The sequence below is a fragment of the Rhincodon typus genome, chromosome 4, assembly GCF_021869965.1.
Source record: "Rhincodon typus isolate 14 chromosome 4, sRhiTyp1.1, whole genome shotgun sequence".
In the NCBI taxonomy this organism is placed as follows: Eukaryota; Metazoa; Chordata; class Chondrichthyes; order Orectolobiformes; family Rhincodontidae; genus Rhincodon; species Rhincodon typus.
In genome coordinates, this window is record NC_063335.1 from 32158712 (window position 1) to 32180636 (window position 21925).

General features: G+C 35.6%; 1 protein-coding gene across 1 annotated transcript in view; it reads left to right on the forward strand.

Moving 5' to 3' along the window:
• unm_hu7910 (un-named hu7910) overlaps positions 1–21925 on the forward strand; it is a 220646-nt gene that overhangs the window by 54245 nt on the left and 144476 nt on the right. Inside the window, exon 5 of the mRNA XM_048595703.1 lies at positions 19023–19115. Within this exon, the coding sequence (XP_048451660.1) occupies positions 19023–19115 (93 nt within the window). The remainder of the gene's footprint in view (positions 1–19022; positions 19116–21925) is intronic.

Genomic DNA, 21925 nt, shown 5'->3' on the forward strand with positions numbered 1-21925 from the left:
AGATGCTATGCCCTGAAAATGATTCTTATGAAACCTTATAGTGTCACCTTTCTTGCTGAAACTCTACCAAGTTAAATACAATCTGTAGTACAGAAATAGACCATTTGGCCCATCTGATCTATTCTGGCATATGCCTTACATAAACACCCCTTGATCCTCTTCATTTAACTTTCTTTCTAATTAGCCCTGTTAATATTGGCTTTTAAAAAGATTAATAAAGTAGTTGGAGGTTCCCTTTAATAATGTTCACTAGTGATTATGTCCTGGTGTTCTTTGCAACTATTTTGATTATAAAACAAGCAAAAGCTCTTCCTTTTTATTCCTTTTGACAGTGCTTTGTATCAGTGCTTTGTATCAGAACTTATTGCTCCTAATAGTCAATTGGGTGGCAAATAGTTAATTGTGGAGGAAGTCCTCTTATTCTCTCTCGGTCAATTATAGATATGAATTGCCCACAAAGGCAGTCAGATGTCAAAAGGGTTGCATTCATATTGTAAAATTGCTTCCTTTAGATGACCAGTCAGCAATGTAGGATTTTGGTTACCTGGAGATACTCAGAAATCTGGGTGGTTTTTCCCCCTGAAGTATAGGAGGTAAATTGAAAATTTAATATAGTTAGAGGATTTAATAAAGGTATGCAAAATTATAAATGCTTTTAATAGAGTAAATAATAGAAACTTTGTAAATTGTTTGCACTAGTTGGAAAGTCAGTAACCAAAGGAATCTACTTTTAGATTGTTGGGATCATCTTTTCAAATGTTTGCTCACGTGCACTGGAGAGCAAAAGACAAATTATTGAAAGATTCATTTCCATACTCGACAGTTACCACAAAATTCTAGCCATAGTGTATGCAATCACGACAGGCCATTTGGAGCAAATAAGTTTTATACAAGTTGCCATTTGATGTTTATAATGTATTACATTTCAAGATTTTTAAGTTAAAATAAATTTGATACTTACACATTGAGTACTCTTAAGATTATTCTGATCTTTCCCATTTGTATAACTTGAAAATCATCCTTTCAATGTTGTAGAATATATACTTCAGTTGTTTTTGAAAAGTTTGTACCATGCGTATAATTTAGTAACGTAATGAACATTAATATTGCAAGACCTTTTTAAAGAAGCAGTTCTGCAGGATCAGCTGAAGAATATTTTGCAAAGCTGTTTCCTCTATACTGTCAGGAAATGCCACAGAACTGGAACAACATTTGTTTATTTTGCGGTTCTTAACTATTTATTTAAATACAGGCTTTTTGGGACATGGGGAGTGTAGGCCTATGTGAATTATGGCTACTGGTGGCCCTGGCTTATATTATAGTTTTGGTGTTGCGTCTGGAGGTGCCTGTAGAACATCTGCTTTTGATGCTGCAACTTCTAGAACCAATACCACCACTTCATTTACTCAATTCAGGCTGCTTAATGCATTTGCTGGTGTCGCAGGGAAATAATGTAAAGGTGGAGAGCATGAAACATTACTGTTTGCTATCAACTAAATCTTGATGCAGCATTGCTATTGAAGGGATACAAAACAATTAAAAGTGCAAAAACTATTATGTCGGTAAATTGAAGTGTAATACTTTAAATATGTAACATTTTCAGAACAGCTTTATGTGCATCATAATGAAACTGTGAAACCAATTACAATTCTGATAGTTTTAAAACTCAGTATTGAACCTTGAGAATTGTTGCCTAATAGTTTACAGATTTGATTTTCTAGGTTTCATACAATTTAATAAATATTTCACAATGTTTAGTTACTGCAACTAAGAAACATGGCCTGGGATTGCAAAATCTGTTTAATAGCATTTGGTATCTATGGTTTTATGTTCTCCAGGGGGAATTAGACCTCAAGTAAATTTCAAAGCAACTTAAGTTATTCTTCTAACTTAATGCTTCACAACTGTATCATTTGTGTCAGGCATTAGGGTTTCAAATATAATGTGTCAATATTCTATTGAGGTGGTGTGCAATAACCTGTGGGAGGAGTTATCTACTTTGAGCAGAGTATTTGTGTTCTTTTACTTATCTATTTTCTGTGTCTGCTCCTGTATGCTCCATCCAATATGGGAATGAAAATTAAGAAAACTACTTGTCTCAAATGCAATCTAAGATTTATTTGGATTGGTTGCTGTGCACAGTCTCAAGTTGAACTTTTATTGATTTCAATTTGAGCTGCAATGCACTAAAAAATATGTTCGCTGAATAAGTTATATCTGTTTATTTGTTTTTAATCCGTTTGTTACATATTCAAATGTTTGAAAACATTGTGGACCAGCGTACACACCATTCATTGTATACAAATGGATTCTGTGGCTGTAGAATACAGGCGGCAAAAAAGTAGGGTTGCCATACCGAAGTAACTTCCTGATTTGCATATCAGTCATTAGAATTCTGGTTCTTCTATTGGCAATGTTTGGACACTCTCAGTTCAATCATGGAAATTGATTAATTGAAGCATTTTGCTGAGTAAAGTCTTTGCTTGCACTCGCTTGTTGTAAATGCAAAAGTATTAATTTTTATTCAGGGGCTGTACTGGTGGGTATGCAGAAAGAGTAAAATGAAGGCCAAAACCAGAATTCTTCCTGGAAACATGACCTGTCCTTTAGCTGTAATGCTTTGATATGCACATCCCTGTTTTCTTGTAAATAGGATCAGATGTGGGATGTAAAACCCTGCTGCTCTATATTCTTTCCATTTCTGTCTGACCACTTCTTCTTTCTTTTCTCTCCTTTTCCTTTTTTATTCTTGTGTAGGCCTCACTAAAGGTGATGGTAGTAATGAACAAATTGATACACTCGAGGAAGTCCTAGATATTATAACAGAGGAATCCTCAGATTGGGTTTATGGTTTCCTCTCATTTCTGTATGATGTAATGACGCCTTTTGAAATACTAGAAGAAGAAGAAAATGAAGCATCAGAGGATGTTGCTGGTACGTCAGAGAACGCAGGGGTTCAGGGAAAAGAAAATTGTGTAATACTGGATTTACAGAATCAATAGTATTCATTCTAAAATCCTGTATGACATTAGGGGATAATAAAAATTAAAGTTTATTTGAAGACAAGTACAAATAAAATCAAGTGTGGCAAGAAAATCTCGAGGTTAAGCCGTTATGTGCTTTCAGCAAGTGAGTTTTAAGATGCATTGTGAAAATGCTATAGTGGTACAAATAGCAGCAATGGACTGTAAACAAAGATGTGAAATCCCTTATTTAACTAACCCTTATGGATTGTTCATTATTCACATGAAACCTTGGTGTATATGTGAAATCTTATTACAAATCATCTGATTTTACAATCTACCAAATTCTTTCTGTGGCTGTTTGCCATCAGGAGGAAGTAAATGCTTACACGTGAGTGTAATTTACTACTTTTGTGTGTGCTTTATACAGCTAAATTCATGTTTTTGCATCTTTTATCCTGTGTTTTTGCACAATTGTTAAATGATAGAAAGCTATTTGTGTTTCCCATTGGGTTGCGAATTAATGATGTACTAACAAGCACAGGAATTGACCACAGTTTGGATACTACTACCTTGTGTATAATTGTACTTTGCATGTTTGCGAATGTGAATGAGACATTTTTTATTGATTTAATTACTGTTTGTTTGTAAAGTATATTAATGTGCACATCGTTCTTCTATCAAGACTTCCTGGTTGTAATGTCAACATAGCATGAGTGTCCCTCTTGATATCTTGAGTAAACTCAATAATTTAGCCTGCCTGATGTAATATTTTGAAACAACTGATTCTGCAAAGCAATACTTCAATAAATAAAATGTAAAGATTTGATTTTGATTGCTGTCATTTAGTATTTTAGTTGCATTGAAAGGCACTGCTTTGGTGTATTCTTGTGGAAGGATCTGGAATTCTCAGCTCCAATGCTTGATAGCTCATGGATTTGATCGCAATGGCAGTACATCATTTTAAAGAAATAAATACAGTAACTTAGCCATTATAATAGACTTAGTTGTCGTCATCATCGTTATTCTGAATTTAATTTTATGCATGTAATTGTTGATTGTTGCCAAATATAATGTACAGTACATAAATGTTTTAGATGATAAATTGAGAGGAAATGATGTAGCATTCCTTGGTGCCCATTCTGAACCTTGGGACTATGTTTAAGGAAAAGAATATTTAAAAAGTTCTACTTTTCAGGAAGATCTCAAATATTGTGTAAGTTTGCAAATTTACTTTTATTTTTTGTATTCCTTATGCTCTTTAATGATACTATCTTCCAGCAGTAATGAAATTAACGCATTGACTGACTGAACTAAGAAGAATGCACTGTTCCTAGCATGACAAATGCAAGATTGAAGGAATTTTGAATTCAGTTCCATGCAGAACAAAAACAAACAGATTCCCCTGTTAACATTCGCTCTTGTTTTTAGATGTTTTGTACTCCAGTAAACATACATATTTTGTTTTTATTTAATCGTGCCACATTATGGTACCCACAAATTGAGTGTTAAAATAGTCCAGAGTCAACACCTAACATGCTGTATCAGACTCTGCTCACGTTTAGGAGACTGTATTTCTTGCTCATTATTACAGTTCTCTCAGTTGCTAATAGGAAGTGTACAAAATTAAATTAATAATTAAGTGCTGGACAAACCCAAATAGAGAACTTTCTACCTGGAGAAGGTTTCATGATTCTCCAAGTGTGGTATGAGTTCTTCTATGCCGATACTGTGTACAAAGGTAAAAGGCTGCATGGGGTTGGAATCCAAAATAAAAATGCTGCACGTACTTAGTACGTCTGGCAGCTTCTATCAGGACATGTATAAATTGCCCGACACAATGAAACAAAGACAAAGAAAGTGGAAGTACTCAGTGTAGTAGAAATCTTCTCGAAGGCAAGGTTCCTTCTAGTGAATTTTGTTTGTTTTGTGAAACTTTGTATCCTTTAAAAGCTGAAGAATTTTTCAGTATCCTAAAGAAGCACTGTGTGATATAAGAGAGCTCTGTGGTTTTAAATGCCTCGTACAAAAACATCAGGTTTTGCTAAAATAGTTTGCTGCCTACATAGCCATCAATTCTTGTTCATCCCCAAATCTTCTTGAGAAGATGATAATGAGCTACTCTTTGACTGCTAAGTGATATGGCTGTACTTTTCAAAGTGCACTTAAAAATCCACCATATTGCTGTGGCTCAGGAGAGATATGGGCCAGTCTGGATGTTGTCAGCAGATTACTATGATTAGTTTGAGATAGTTTAAACACACTAAATTACGTGGGCACTATTTACTGATGTTTTATTCCAGATTTAATTACTTGCCTGAGTGTAGAATTTCTTGCTGAAGCAGTAGCAGCCCAGAACACGCATCCATAATGCCCCTGTTCCTCATAAAACAGTTGGTGCTTATTTATTAGGTAATGAGAATCATTGTTGTGAACTATACAGAAAAAATCTTGAGCAGGAGTTTTAAAACAAATAACTGATGCTCATTAGTATTAGTTTGAATCAAAAATCCTGGCTGTCTGGACCAAAGTGTGGTTTGTACAGTTACATTAGTTGCAAAGAGGGAGGATGGATAATTTTGGAGATTGCTTATTATAGTCCTGCACTAATGTTTTAGAATTAGTTTTCACGCAGCATGTATTAGAAGTTTTAAATAGCCAAATAGACCATTATTTCGAAAATTGAAAAGCAGACTACTGAGGTTGCTGGAAATCTGAAATAAAAGTATTTGACTTTTTGATTAGTGACAGCTGTGTTAAACATGTGGCACTCCTTTTTCTGCTTTTTTGGAATGTTTTTGGCATGTAATCTGATGCAAAATTCTCAGTTTATGGTAATTCTGCACAAAATGTTTCAATAAGTCATTTCCATTGCAACCAATAACCCATTCAGGAAGCAAGAAATAACACTTTGTTGCAACAAAAATGTTGCAGTTCTTTTGGGAATTTTAACTCAGCATGGTTTTATCACAATTGCTTTCAAAAAGGTTAAATTTTAATATTCCTATCATGCGTTGAGTTTTACAGCATTGCACTTTAATAGCTTACTACAGTGGGCAGAGTTGAGTTTTCATATGTATGACATTGGTTGCCACTGTATCCAATTTTAGAATATTTGTGAATTCATCCTTTTAAATTTGCTTTGTTATTTCCATGTTAAGCTGTTTTTGAAGTGTTCTAGTTGTTTTCAAAACTCTTGGCTCAAACTTCAAGGACAATACTGAAAGAATAATTCTCGGTGGCTTGTTTTACCACTGATGAATTATGATGCATGTTCTAGATTTTCAAGAACGTGTAATTTGCATGTATGTACTGAAGGAATTTTTTTAATTGGCAAGGAGTGCTTCCATGTATAAATTGTTTAAAATAGAGCTCATTTCAGTCCGTTAATTATGTGATAGTGATTTAAGTATGTTCATTTTGTAAATTTGCAGACTCAAGTTTTTGAGTAATATATTGTTCTCAATCTGCAAGTTATGCCTCATTAATTGTCATTTTTCCATGTGATTGGCATCAAGATGCATAGAATTTTCTCCATAGTTCAATAGACAAATTTCCTGATAGGCATGAAATTGTGCAGCATGGATAAAAAATGCAGTCTTGACTATTTTCAAGTTAGTTTGGCCTGGTGGGTTTAATTTTCTAAAATCCAAATTATATATTCAAATAATGAATCATTAAGGTATTTTCATGAAAATTGAAGTAAACAACCGTTACAAAATAAACATCTCTTCTGCTCAGTTTGAAACTAAATGAAAATAGAAATGTCTTTATGGGAAATCTCTATGCCTGAAGTTTGCAGTGCTAACAGTAGCAGAGCTGTTAGTCATTCTGCTATGGAGTAAATATGGCAGTATTTGAGATCCACATATGTGCAAGTAAAGGCAAAAATCTGGAAGTTGTTAATTATACCCTGTTTCTCTGTGGGCTGCTGTTGCAGTCTTTGTTGAAAATACTTGCATAGACATCAAAGATAACCGGTGAGGGTGGTCTAATTGCCCACTATTCTCATTCTAAAATCTCCTCTAAAGTTAGGACTTGTAGAATCAGGAAGACCTCATCATTTAACAATGTAATGAGTAATACGTACTTCTGAACAATCTCTCTAGTTCTGAAGATATAGTTTTACAACTGCACAATCTAATTCTCTTTTTAAAAAAAACAGGAATGGTGCAAATCTTTGAGAGATTATTTTTTCTGTTTAATACTTCTTCCTGGAAGTATGTCCCAATTTTTATGTCCCATATTGTGCTTCCTGCTTTGCTGTTTGCATATCTATGAGGATACTTCAGTTCGGTTGAGAAGCCTCCATGCTGTTTGTCTTCTCGCGCACACCACAAATCTGTACAAGATGCTGAAGTGAAATAGAGGTAGGATGACTGGAAGTTTCTGATGACAAACATGCTAAAATATGAATAGCCTTTCTTTTGCTCTTTGCACAAACTCTGGATCAAAATCATCGTATCTTTCCCAAGAGAACAAGAATAATGCACTACAAATAAAACTAATGGATGAAAACGTTTTCTCAGGTAAAATACTCTAATCGACAGTATAATAACAGATTTCAGATCCTAGATTCCTAGGTAAACCTGTCCCTGAGTCATGTAATAAACATTGAGGAGCCAGTTTAGGATTTTATTTGCCTATGAGGGATCCATTCTTGATTGGGGCAAAGATTTTGTATATTGTTACAGTGTGAAATAATTTTGGGATGACTCTGTTCTCTTTGGAAGTCAAAGTAGTGTAAAATATTCCTGATTGAAGGATTATTGAACTCACCAGGATGATAAATTTTAGCTTGACGATGGTATTTATTGTCTGCACTAATGTCTTTATTAAATGAGGAACTGATCAGAATTATTTGATTTGCTTGGTATCCAAGAGGTTATAAAGTGGTCATTACAAAGATTTACTGTGTTGTGTTTGAGGAATAATAAGATTGACAGGTGATCATTTGCATTTTATTCAAATTATTTCATCATTAGCTTCTCATGTCTGATATTTTTGTTGCTGATATCAATTGATTAATTCTTCCAATTTTATACTTCAAAACATGTTTAAACTTATTTGCCATGCAATGTGATCTTAAGGAAACCTGACAAATCTAATGTTAAATTCAATTTCCATGACTAGGTGTGGATTATCTTCAAGCATTGTGAAAATATCATGCTTCATCACCTTTTGGAGGGACACTGCCTGTGTAGATCGCCTGATTTGTAAACTTTTTCTCAATGATCTGTACAGTTGTTCTTTGGACTAGCTGTTCTTTTTTTTAAGAAACTGAACATTGAACGTTAAACCTATCTTTCCTCCTTGTGATAGAACCAGAAGGTAAAGTGAAAGCAAAAGAACAGGCTAAAGAGAAAGGTACTTTGCTAAAAGCCAGTATCTGCAAAACTGGTTTGCTAACTTAGATTTGTGAAAGCATGTGTTGCATGAATGTGACGATTTAATGATGATTTGCATCTTCCACCGATTGCATATTTTTGCTGTCATATGTGCAAACACCTTTTCTTACAGAGATAGTAGGAACTGCAGATGCTGGAGAATCTGAGAGAACAAGGTGTAGAGCTGGATGAACACAGCAGGCCGAGCAGGAAAGCTGGCGTTTCGGGCCTAGACCCTCCTTCAGAATGCAGAATCCTCTTCCCCTCCCCCATTTCTGAAGAAGGGTCTAGGCCCGAAACGTCAGCTTTCCTGCTCCTCTGATGCTGCTTGGCCTGCTGTGTTCATCCAGCTTTACACCTTGTTATCTCACCTTTTCTTACAGACTATTTTGCACAGTTTTGTAAATGTTCTAGTTGTTTATGGGTCCTGAACCCAAGTATAAAAACATGAAAGGGATTAGTTTCATAACAAGATAGAGAATAGTTTTCAGCAAATTGATTGGGACAAGATGTCCAGCTGCAGGAGAGTGGAATTGGAAGATCCCTCAATGTATAACATTGTACATTCAAAATAAATTCATATCTGGAACTAGTAAGCTAAGCTTACAAGTATAGTGGCAAATAGATTAATAAACAAATCAAAAGTAATACTATGAACAATTTGAAAAATATTATAGGGATGTAAGTAAAAATATGCAAAAATATTATTAAAAGGTTGACTGAGTTGGTGGTGAAGAGAATGCAAAGCCGCAGATGACTTTTCAACTTTCAGGGGGCAGTCAAAAAGGAGATACCATCATTAAAGATGAAAACAAGTTTGAAACAGAATAAGCACAAGACAATGAAGGATACTAGCTGATTAGAAGAAAACTAAAGTGGTGCCCATTTTTCAAAATGCATGAAAAATTGAAGATTGGCAACTGTGAGCACTTTAGTACCATTTTAAATGTAACTATGTTGAGAAGAATAATTTTGAAGGTCATCCATACAGTAATAACTTGGTGAAAACAGCCATTTGAATTCAGACTGACATGATCCTAACCCATTTGTGTTTTTTTAAGACTTTGAATTTAGTAGACCCTACCATGTTTTGTATCTCCAGAAGGAATTTGATAAAAGTCACGTGTGATCACCTATTGAGCTAAAAGCTCAGAGGATTCAGGCTAAATCTTGTCTATGGATATTTTAACTTTAAATGATAAGAACTGTGACCAGGTGGTGAGTTACCTTGGGATGAATGGAAGCAATATTGTATATTGGGTGGAATAATATTTGGATGTTCAGTTTCCAATTTGTGAATATTTGGACTGCCATTCCAAATCTTGTATAAAGTAGATTCTAAAGAAACATTTTAGAATTGTAGAATAAACTAGACATTAAAAGTGGACAGAAAATAAGTGGATGAAATTTAACATAGCCAAGTGTAATCGGGAGGGAAAATGAGCAACACGTGCACTCAATCGTGTTTAAATAGTTCTAGTTCAAGTTCAAGTTGAGATTTGAGTTTAGAAGACTTGATGCCCAATATGTCTGACCAATGTAAAACAGTAATCACCAAAGCCAATAGAATAGTGAAATCTGTTGAGGGGTATGGGCCAAATGCTGGCAAATGGGATATTTCTGGATTCCACAGTATTCAAGTAATGATTGCTTTTTGCAGTGAAGAAAGATTTAATCTATTAAACATTGTACCGTGGCATTATATAGTTTGGCTCAAAGGACATATATACTTGTCCTGAAGTATTTCTATTAGAGAAGTGGAGGAAGGCTTGGAAGAAATATTAGATTGCTTCATTTTTGTCTGCACTAGCATATCTTGATGTGAGAATGTTGAGAAGGGTCAGAGAGCTGATAGTAGCAGAATGTATCTGGACATTTCTATAGAATTGTTTGAAGTGATTAATTTAACTTGTGATGTACGGAAGGAAATGTTAATATTTATATTTTGACACATTGCCTCAAAGGGAGTACATTAGTATGAGAAAGGCTGAGGGAGATTTAATTCAGGTATCCAAAATCGAGTGGTCTGGATGAAGTAGGCAGGGAGAAACTGTTCCCGCTCATGAAGAGTTTGAACAAAAAGAGGACATGGATGTAAAATGGTGAAAAAAGCAAAAAAAAGAAAAATCTTCTCAAGTGGTTAACTATCTCTACCACACTCACTCAATGGTGGTGATGGTTTCAATTAAAGCATTCAAAGGGGAAGTAGACTTGGCAAAGAAAAAAAATGGCACTGCGTAAATTGCTTATTTGGGAGCTGGTGCAGACAACCTGGTCGAATGGTTTCTTTCTGTACTGTAGGATTGAGACGTTATTGAGATATTTTAAAATTGAGCATTTTAGACTGGAAACTTCTTTGGAAAATCTGTCAGCCTGAGTAGAGCAGTGGGGTGGGGTGAGCTGAATGGTTTAGCAGGACGTGGTTTGAGTTACTGTGTGTGGAAGAGAAAAAAGAAAGGGAATAGACAATTTCATAGCTTAAAGCATGAATTCAGGACATCCAAAAGTGCATTATAATTGCCTCATTTTGGAAGTCATAACAGAACATAACGCTGTCATAACATTGGCAAATGTTACACCTAACTTGCATGCAGTAAGGTTTTGTAAGCAGTAATAACTCCCAACTTCTTTTCAGTGTAATGGAGCCTTAATAGCCTTGATTAATGACCTGGTTAAAAGATAATTTTAGCTGTGCAGTTCTCACTCTGCTACAGTACACTGAATTACAGTACAGATTCATGACTGTTAAACTTGCAAATGTAAAGGCAGTACTTTGCTTGGGTACTGTTTGTGCTCTTAATTGCATCTTTGCCAACCTCGTGGTGAGAATTGCTTACTACATGCATTTCACAGGAAGAAGTCAGATTGATTTAAGTAAGATACTCTGCTTGCTTGGTTCATTGCAATATGATATATATTTTTTAAAAAGTCAACTTTAATTAAAATGCTTTAATATATGGTGCTTCTCATAGAGCACCTGCTCTTCCTAATGGAACCAGCCATGAAAGTTTTGTGTATGTGTGCGCAAAGTGGGTGCATTACTGTCATTGCAAAGGTAGTAGCTGCATGAATGCATGCCAATATCAGTGTGTTCTAGAGCTATAAGGTTATTATTTTAGTGCTGGAGGGTGGAAAAAAATAGTCGTCTTGTTAACCTTTCATATTTGAAACAGTTCTGGCAGGGTTATTTTTGCAAGATGTGAACATGGACACCCCGAAAGCAGTTGTGAACTCATTACCAATTTTTCTTCTTCATACTTTGCCCTAGGATCAAACTGTTTGAAATATTCTTTCCAAGCAAAACTTAACTTTCAAAGGACAACATTTGTAACTTTACTGTTACAACATTTGTAACTTTACGAGTCAGCATGATTAAAAACATCATCTCTTTAGGATTTCAGCAAATCCTAATGACTGATTAGCATAAATTTTCCAATCCAAATTTTTAGATATTGCATTCAATTTGACTACAACAGTTTGACAATATATTAGTAACCTAATAAAAATGCTTCTTGAATTCAATATCATTTTAGAACTTACCCTCCCACAGTACAATATCTGCAGAATTTTTCATGATGTATTTGTTGTAATGTGATTTCCAAATTCCAAGTACTTTTAAAGTCAGATGAAGAGTGCTTTGATTTAGACCCCACCTCCTCCATTTGTTAATATATATAATGGAGTAACTTTATATAACTCTGCAGACAAGGCTGTTTTTCTGTTTTGCATGAAAATGTTCCTTCCACATGTATAGCCAATCATTTCTGTTCTAATTTTCTTTTAAAATAATAAGTGAAGGAAGCATTAAAAGAGCTTAAAAAGGAAAAAGGGAAAGCTGAAATAAGAAAGAAAGCCAAGAGACTGAAATCTATAAGAGCTGCTGAGGAGGAGAAGTCTAAGAAAGTACAGAAAGAAAAAGAGCTGAAAATGAGAAAACTGAAGAAGGAAAAGCCTGTGAAAAAACTGGAGATGAAAAAGAAATCTGAAAAAGAGAAAAAAGAAAAAGTTGAGAAAGTAAAGGCAAAGGAAAAACCTCAGTCACTGAAAGAGAAGGTTAAAAAGCTTCTTGATACATTCAGAGTTGTAAAAAACGTGCCAGTAAAAGATAAAAAGGAACCCACTAAATCTCTCAAGGTTAAAACTATTGATAAGGAGAATGAAAAGGAGGGGAATAAAAAATGAAAGTATGAGATATTGTTTGAGCAACTGCCTTTGCTGACCTACACTGTGACAACAATCTAGTAGATCCTTTCAACAGTGTTTATTCTATTGGTATATGAGATTTAATTTCATTTTAGTGCTCTAACTTGAACCACTTAAATTGATAGTAGAAACATATTTTTGTTAGATTAAACTTAGTTTTGTGCATTTTGGTAATAATTCTGATAACAAATGAAAATGATGAATCTGTAAAATACTACAAAGCAGGAAATATTGGTTTTCATTAGTAAGGTGGTATCAGTTAGTCTAATTTATGTACCGTCTAAGTGGTGATTTAAACCAAATTCTTATTAAACATCCAGAGATTCTTATTTTTGTGAACTTCTCTAAATTTACTGTGTATGAATCTGTACGAATCTCATTAAAACAGCATGTATGAAACACAATTTATCTTGCTATCCATGACCTATCTTTCCTTCAATTTTCTTAAGATGTTAGTGTTTTTGAATTTATTGTCACAGACTTCCTGTTCTGTGGCCTGCTTGCCTTAGAGACTTTTTCGACAGATTTTCAGCTACCATGCTCAGTCCTGAAGTCCCTTTTGTACCCACTTCTAGTTTCCATTCTGCAGTCAGTGTATGTTGCTGCCACTGGGGATTCCTCCAACTCCAGAATGGCTTCCATTTTGCTCACCTCCCCTTTCCTCCCCCCCCCCCCACAAACTCAATTTTTGCCCTTGACGTCCCACAATCACCACACCAGCATAGCCCTACCCTCCCAAACTGTATGGGGCGCCTGATTTCTGTTTTTACCGTACTCCTCTTTGGGGCTCGCTTCTCTACTCCCCTTCTGGCTCCCATTATGATGTCACACTGAAATCCTGAACTCCAACTGGTGGCAGACTTTGGTTCATGTGAGTAATGCTGCGTTTCAGTTAATCCGTGCACCAATCAACTTTTTGAACTGAATGGCCCCTGGTCAGTATTTGCGGTAGTATTTCGATATAAAACGCATTTTATTTATTTTAAATGTCGTTTTGATTGTAGACATTAAGGAATGACCACCATTTCAACTTAGTTCTTTGAAGATATTTTTCAGGTGAGAAAGGTCCTAAAACTACTGTTTGTTTTATATGTGGTGATTTATTTTGCAAGCATGTCGGCAAGAACTGTACGATATTACAACTTGTACTTTGTTTTTTTTCCAGACAAGCAATGTCTGCAGGGGCCTATGATTCACTTAGTCATTTCACTTAAAATCATGATTGGTAGGAATGCAACCACAACTTTGAGTGAAGACTTACTGTACCCTAGTTTGTCAACTAATTTACTGGTGCTGTAATGAGAATTTGTTACTTCTTGGGTTCTTCCATTGTAACTTAAATCTGAAGTGCTTTCTGAGTATTGGAGGCAATTTTTGGGCTGTTTTAGATTGGTACTTTTAAAAATGGTTTTGTTCTTGTACTGTGCTGTAAAAGAATTCTTTATTGCAGTGGCTGCAAAGTTAACTGAAACAGTTTGTCTTTCTATTACTGTGATAATTTCTGTATAATTGGAGGAAATGCTGAGAAATATTTGAAGACATTATAAATGGTTCTGTTTGCATACTGTATTTCACTGCCCCTTGACTTTCTCTTTCCTGCCCACCCCCGCATAACTTTGCATTACATGAAACTATCATTTATATCTCTTCCTTAGAATTGTTCAGTTTCCCACTGCATCCCTTTCCCAGATTACATTTTGAAGATAGTTTTATTTAAATTGGGCCTATCTGTAGCAATTGGCTTCATCTTAAAACATTGAGATGTGCAGGGAGTCTCTTACGCCCTCCCCCACAAAGGTGATCTAGCTGTCTGAAGATCATTGACTAAGCCTTGGAAGTGGGATTTTAAAATACTGGTTAAAATACCACCTCACCAATAGCTATTAAAGATAGTCTAGGGGTAGGCAATAACAACTGCTGCCCCAACCAGTGATATCCATATAAGTAAACAGGAAAAAGAGCTGATCTTAAATTTTTCAGTTGCGGAATTTACAAGATTTTTATCTTACTGAGGTGATAAATCCAGAATTTATAGTTATATTGAAAGCTTTATTAGCATTTGTTTTCTTGAGAAATTTGTGAAAGAATTATATAGGTCCACTGGTTTTCAAGGTGCTGATGGTTTGAAATTCCAATGTATTTGACTCTAGTTTGTTTCTCCAAATTAGTTTGCTTTTTATTCCAGATTTTTATTGAATTCACATTTGAACATGTGATAGTGGGATTTGAGTCCATGTCCCTAGAACATTAAGGTTCAGGATTACTAATCCAGTGGCATTACCATACGCCATCATCTTCCCAAAATCATACCTGCAGTATTGTTCAACAGATGTATTTGGACACCGGTGCTAAATGCTTAGAGCCAAAAGAACAGTTGGTACATCCACCAAACAGCAGAAATGCCAGCAACAACAGATTTGTTTCCATTGTTTCTTCAGAGCATTTTGTTTGAAACTGGCCTTTATTTTCAACACTGCAGTCAGTATCTGGATATTGCTAAATTGAACACTAGAATGGCTTTTTTAAAACTTGCAGCAAACTTCTTCCTTAACCTCAGTAAATATTATTGCTCGTTGCACCAACTCTACCAACGACATTAATTTGACTTCAAATCACTGAGTTGGATAAGTGAGGAATAATTTTGCAGTGTGATTACTTGTTTTAACATATTGTAGTAGTTTTATTCCGTTAGTTGATATTTCTTAAAGAACTGCATCTTCCATACTCAGCGATTATAGCAATTTATTTTCAAGTTATTGTACATTATATAATGCTGCTGTCATTCTAATGAACTATTTTATTAGGTTTTTACAAGATTTGATCTGATATGCTGCATCGACTGGAAATTGAACCTACTCTTGAGGCCCACCATTTTCATAATCAAATACTGTTCTTATTTAAATCTGTCTGTTGTGAGCTCTCGTCACAATTTCTCAAATTTTCCTTATTAACAGTGTTAGACGTCAAAGCTCCGCATTTATAGATTGAAAATCAAAAGAGCAAGATGATAATACAGGCAAAATGTTTGTATGGATTTCTTAGTTGTGATGGCTATAAATATATGAGTAACCTTTATTCCACATGAGAAGGTTTGAAAAATATTAGATTTTTTGGCACAACAATAAATAAAAACTGAATTTTCACCCAACATGTCTCCCTTTCTTTCTCAGTAGCATTACTGCCACAGTTACTTTTTGCTGTTTTTAAATGAATAGATAGAGAATTGTCAGTTGGTGCAAACTTTCCTGCTTCTCAGCATGTCGGCAGTGAGAAAGTGGAAAAAAATGAGCAATCCGTATTTCCACAACTTCATTTTCAACATTGGTTCCTCTTTATTTTAACACAAAACATCAAAACAGATTTTTTTTTGCTTAAAATCAATGGAAAATTACAAGCTGGGGATGCACAATATTTTTTCAGTCAGGTGTTAAGAAACAATGTTTTAAATTTGAGTTTGTAAACTCACACAGACATTAACAAAAAGTTTGTAGTTTTTTAATATAAATTGTCTCACCTTTGTATTGACACAATTCACTGAGCTTAGTTTCTTCGATTATAAACAAACTATGTGTTGCCTCTGACAATAGATTTTTTAAGGATCTCAATAGTAAAGTGTGATTGCTGAGACTTATTAATATTGTAACTGTGAATGGAACTTATACCAAATGACTTTTTATGAAAAAATAGGGTCGCTTTAAGGTAGCCATGTCTCTAAGGTTATGTGGTTCCATTAAAAACCCATTAAATACGAATGTACCACCATATGCATTAGGAACAGGAATAGTCCACCCTTAAGCTTAAGCATGCTCTGCATTTAATAAGATTGTGGCTGATCTTATTACTCTACATTCCTGCCTATCTGTAATAACTTTTCACACTTGTTTATCAAAAATATATTTACATATGCCTTAAAAACATTCAGAGACTCTCTTCGTTGAAAGACAGTTGGCGCAGAGTTCCAAAAGATCGTCCTCATTGGAGAATTCACCTTGTGTCTCTTAAATGGGCAACACAACTCTATATTTTGAACAGGTTATCCCTAGTTTTTTGATACCGTCACAGGACAGTATCCTTTCCACATGCACCTTGTCAGGACCACTTTAGGTCTTGTGTTTCAATCAAGTTAGCTTGTACTCTTTGAAATTCCAGTGGGTATGACTTAGCCTGTCTGACTTTTCCTCGTAAGCTGACTTGCCTCATTCAGATGTTAATCTAGTAAACCTCCTCTGAACTGCTTCCAGAACCCCCCTCCAATAAAGAAACTGATTCTAGACACATAACAAGGTGTAGAGCTGGATGAACATCCAGCTCTACACCTTGTTATCTCAGATTCTCCAGCATCTGCAGTTCCTACTATCTCTGATTCTAGACACAGTACAGTAGTTGACTTGTTGGCAAATGTTTCATCACCATGCTAGGTAACATCATCGGTTCGCCTCCAGTGAAGTGTTGGTGTTCTGTCCTGCTTGCTATTTGTGTGTCTCTGTTTGCTGGGGTGGGTGGCATCATTTCCGGATTTGTTTCTCAGTGGTTGGTATATGAGGTCCAGCTCTACATGTTTGTTAATGGAGTTCCGGTTTGAGCGCCAGGCCTCCAGGAATTCTTGTGTGTGTCGCAATCCATTAGATTCTTTTAGATTCTGTATTCTGTTTGCTTCTTTCTCACTTCACCTGACGAAGGGGCTTCACTCCGAAAGGTGGTTGTTTCAAATAAACCAGTTGGACTAAAATCTGGTGTGTGTGATTTTTGACCATGGCAATTAAGGTACCATTCTGTTAGCTTTCCTAATGACTTGCTGTACTTGCAAACTAATCTTTCATAATACAGTTACCCAAATATCTCTGCCATCTCAGAGGTCGGCCATTTCTCAACATTCAGATAATATGCTTCTTTATTATCGCCAAAATTGACTTTTTTAAAATTTTCCCAATTACACTACCAGATTTTCGCCTATTCACTTAATCTATTTGTAGTCTCCTTATGTTGTATTAACAACTTGCTTTTGTACCTACTTTTGTTGTCAGCAAATATAGTAACCATTCCTTCGGTCTTTTCGTCCAAGTCGTTTACATAAAATTTTAAGAGATTAATGTCTTACCGCTGATCCCTTTTGGCACACCGCTTGATACATCTTGCCAACTAGAAAATGACTCAATTGTGCTTACTCTGCTACTTGTTAGCTAGCCAATCTTTTATCCATACTGTGGGTAGTAGGTTACTGACCACACTATGAGCTTTTACTTCCTGCGCTTTATAAAATACCTTTATGGAGATCGAAGCACAGTACACCTGCCAGTTCCAGTTTATCCACAGTCCGGTTTAGTCCCTCAAAAAACTCTATTAGAGTGCTTAAACATGATTTCCTTTCCACAAAACCATGTGGATTGGATGATATTTAATTAGCAATTTACGGTAACTTGTAAATGTGTCAATGATTTTGGGACTAGAGCTATGCACAAATAATGATATTCTAAAGAGATAAGTCACCAACTGGACAGCAACACAGTACTTCACAACGAATTTCTTTCACCACACAGTTTATATCTACATGTTCCCTGTCCTTGCCTAAACCCAGTCCTAGTCCCAATGATCAGTTTCCTAATCTATTGGACTTGCCTTTACCCTGACAGATTGTTCTAATTCCTCTTTTCTTCCTTTTGTTTCTCCCTCTGCTTTTTGTGCATCTCTCCTTTCCATTTATCTCTTCCCAGAAAATTTTTATTGCAGTAAATTGCTGATGTTTCCTGTTCTTGCATTTCTGCTTGTTCATGCGTGAAATAAAAGTTGAGAATTTGTTGTCCAGTTTCTTCCAAAATACATAAATCAAAGTCATCATCCTTGGCAATCACCACCCAAGTTAACAGAATCATCTAAAGGTATAATTTTTACTTTTACATGGTTTTATTTTTAGCTGCATTAATTGGGACAATTGGTTAAAAATTGCAGAAGTTGATTTCAGTTGAGGTTTTCTGAAATTGTTCTCCAAGGGCATGGGCGTAGATGTCCTTAATAGTTGAGTAATGTTCTACAGTGGGTAGGTTTGCAATGCATTACCCATACCTATTTGGTGAATTTTACCAACTGAGTGAAGTTTGCATTTCTTTGGGTAATTCAAATAGAATTATTTAAATTTGCCAGAAATGTCAGTTGTGCATACTGTTTGCGTGTTTGTGTGTCTCCCTCATATCCTCTACTTTGTCTTGCCTGGAATAAAATTTGTGTGCATTCTTTCCGAATCTGTTTAAGAAATGAATGGCAAGATCATACTTTTAAGAATGATAACGTACTAAGGAGTTGCTTCAGTTAATAGCTGTAAAATTTATAACCATCTCCAAATGGTGTTAGCACAGCACAGTTTGTTTGCTTAAAACAGCCTTGTGTATTGTTTTAAGAAGCTCTACATTTATCCGGGCTAAGCTGGACTTGATGCAACTTATGTTTGATGAAATTCTCCGGCATTTGAAAACAGGGTTGAAAAAAGTAGAAGAACCTGTTTCTGCTGAACGTTTTGGGAAGAATGAAGAGCCAATTCAGCCTTCTGTGTACACAGATATAGGAGCAGGTAATTTGAGATTTCATTGCAGGAAGTCCTACATGATTAGATATTCAAAAATAATTGAATAGCGTATAAATGTGTTAGGTAATTTTTTAAATGCAAACATAGGATATAGAATGCTGCGTAAATGTTCCCTGCATTACGAAATGGCAGAATCAAAGTTTGAAAAGTGGCTAATGTACTAGACTTGAGTATAAAAATACATCAACATTATTACAGCGATGTTAGGGTAAGGTACAATAAGTTAAAATGCAAAACTCAAACCTTAAGAAAAACTATCTTTTGTCAAATTGTCTTTTGATAAGACGTAAGAAGTAAGAACAGGAAAAGGCCAATCTGCCCCTCCAGCACGCTCCACCATTCAACGGGAGCGTGGTTGATCTGACGTTCTTCACTTTGCTACTTTTTTTCTCCCCAGTTGATCAAGCATTTAACTCAGCTTTAAATATACAGAAGGCTCTGTTCCCACAACTGTCTGTGGAAAGGAGTTTCAAAGACCGGCAGCCCTCAGAAGAATTTCTTTCTCATCTCAGTCTTAAATTGGTGCCCCTTTATTCTAAGACTGTGTCTCTCTGGTCCTAGACTCTCCCATGTGGGTAACATCCTCTTAGGATTTACCCCCTCAAGTCCCTTAAGAATCCTATATGTTTCAAAGGGATCACACTTCCTTCTTCTAACTCCAGTGAGTGCTTTCCCAACCTGTTTAGCTTTTGTTAAATCCAATCCCTCCATAATGGAGATCCTCCTAGTGAACCTTTGCTGAACTGTCTCCAGTGATATAATGCCCTTGCTTAAATAAGGGGATCAAAACTGCTGTCAGTTCTCCGTAAGATATCGATTTAGATTTATTATCGCTCATATATAAAAATACAATAACGTCTTTACTTGCGTGTTATATACAAAGTGTCACCATGCTCTGGTGCTGTCTTGAAACACTGAATATAATGCAAGAGTTCATCTTTCTCTCTATTAGAGCAGAATTAAGCAATTTGGCTCATCAAGTCTGCTCCACCATTCGATCATGGCTGATGTGTTTCTAAAACCCATTCTCCTGCCTCCTCCCCCATAACCCTTGATCCCATTACTAATCAAGAACCTATCTATCTCTATGAATATGCTCAATAGTGTGGCCTCCACAGACTTCTGCAGCAATGAGTTCCACAAATTCAGCACCCTCTGGCTGAAGAAATTCCTCCCCATCTCACTCTGTGTGGTCTCACCTGCACCAGTAAGACTACCCTATTCTTGTACTCCAACCACCTTGAAATAAAGGCCAACATTCCTTTAGCCTTCCTGATCACCTGATGCACCTTTGTGCTAGATTTCTGTGTTTTGTGCACAAGTATCCCTTCCCATTTTTACTAAACTTGTTAAGGTTTAAGTTTATTAGGATTTTGCTGATAGATTTACTGTGAGCATACAAGTTGACCACCTTGGAGATTTCTTCTCCTCTGGGTGGCACAACAAGAGAAGCATTTTAAAATGATATTACTTAATAACATAACAATAAACTTGTCCTGCTGCCTCATGAGCTAACAAATGGTCAGTGCAGCACACAGTATTACCTACATTGGATATAAGGCAAAGATAAAGGCTATTAGACCCATCCAATTCAGTCTTATGTTTAAGCTCTACTAACCTACTTCTGTCATTTTCTGTCTGTACCAACAATTATAACTCTCTTGTTTTTCATCATGTGATTTTCTAGTCTTCCTTAAGTGCCTCTATCATTCCCTTCAACTATGCCCTATGGTAGGAAGTTTCTCTGGAATTCCCTTTCAGATTTTGTTCTGGTGACTCTTTATATTAATGATCTCTAGTCATGGGGTCTTTCCCTCAAGAGAAAACACTCTCTATATTCACTCTTCTCAAAACATTTCTTAATTTTAAAAACCACAATTAGTAAAGCTTTAATGCACATGTTTTAATATTAAAAACAAATATTGTGACTTCCACAAAATTGAATTACGGCAGTTGTAATATTAAATTCATGTGGAAAACCACTCAATGTGCACAAAAGTTTGTTGTCATTTTGACAATTATACCACGTTTCACCTGTTTATTTTGGTGAGATAGGGAGGATTCCTTCTTATTTGATACTGTAAAAGTACTCCTGCTAGAAACTCCAGCCATATATCTGCACGTGCTTTAGAACTCAGATAAACCTGTGTGACTAGAATTAATTGTCATTTTGAATACTGATGTGAAAAATTAATTTCAAAAATTCTGTCATTGCCTCACTTTGAATCTCATTGAAAGCAAACTATAAGTATCGGAGAAATTGTTCTGATTACTCAGGATTTTGGATCTTCAAAAATATTTTGTTATAACAGCTAGATTGTTCAGGATTTTACCAACTGAATGATTTGGTACCTAATCCTCCTAACAGATTCCAGCCTTCTGCTTGCTGTTGCTTGGTATAGCATGAACAGTATCCTTCCTTCAAAGATTTTTCTTTTTGCAATCTGCCTTTACCTAACTGGTATTCAATGGCTTATCTTGCACTGACATGGGTCAATAATTATGTTGATTCTTATCCTTTTCTATCAATATTCTCCTTCAATTTTCCCTTCTGTTGATGTTCATTCCTTTGGCTTTTATATCAATGATATACTGCTATTCTTTATTTTCTTGACTCCAAAATAGCCCATGTTTTGTTTACACCCACACTTCTGTAATATCTGAATTCTCAATGATTTAAATATACATCTAATCATAACATTTATTTGAAATAACAAGGTGCAGGGCTGGATGAACACAGCAGGCCAAGCAGCATCATAGGAGCAGAGAGGCTGCTTGGCCTGCTGTGTTCATCC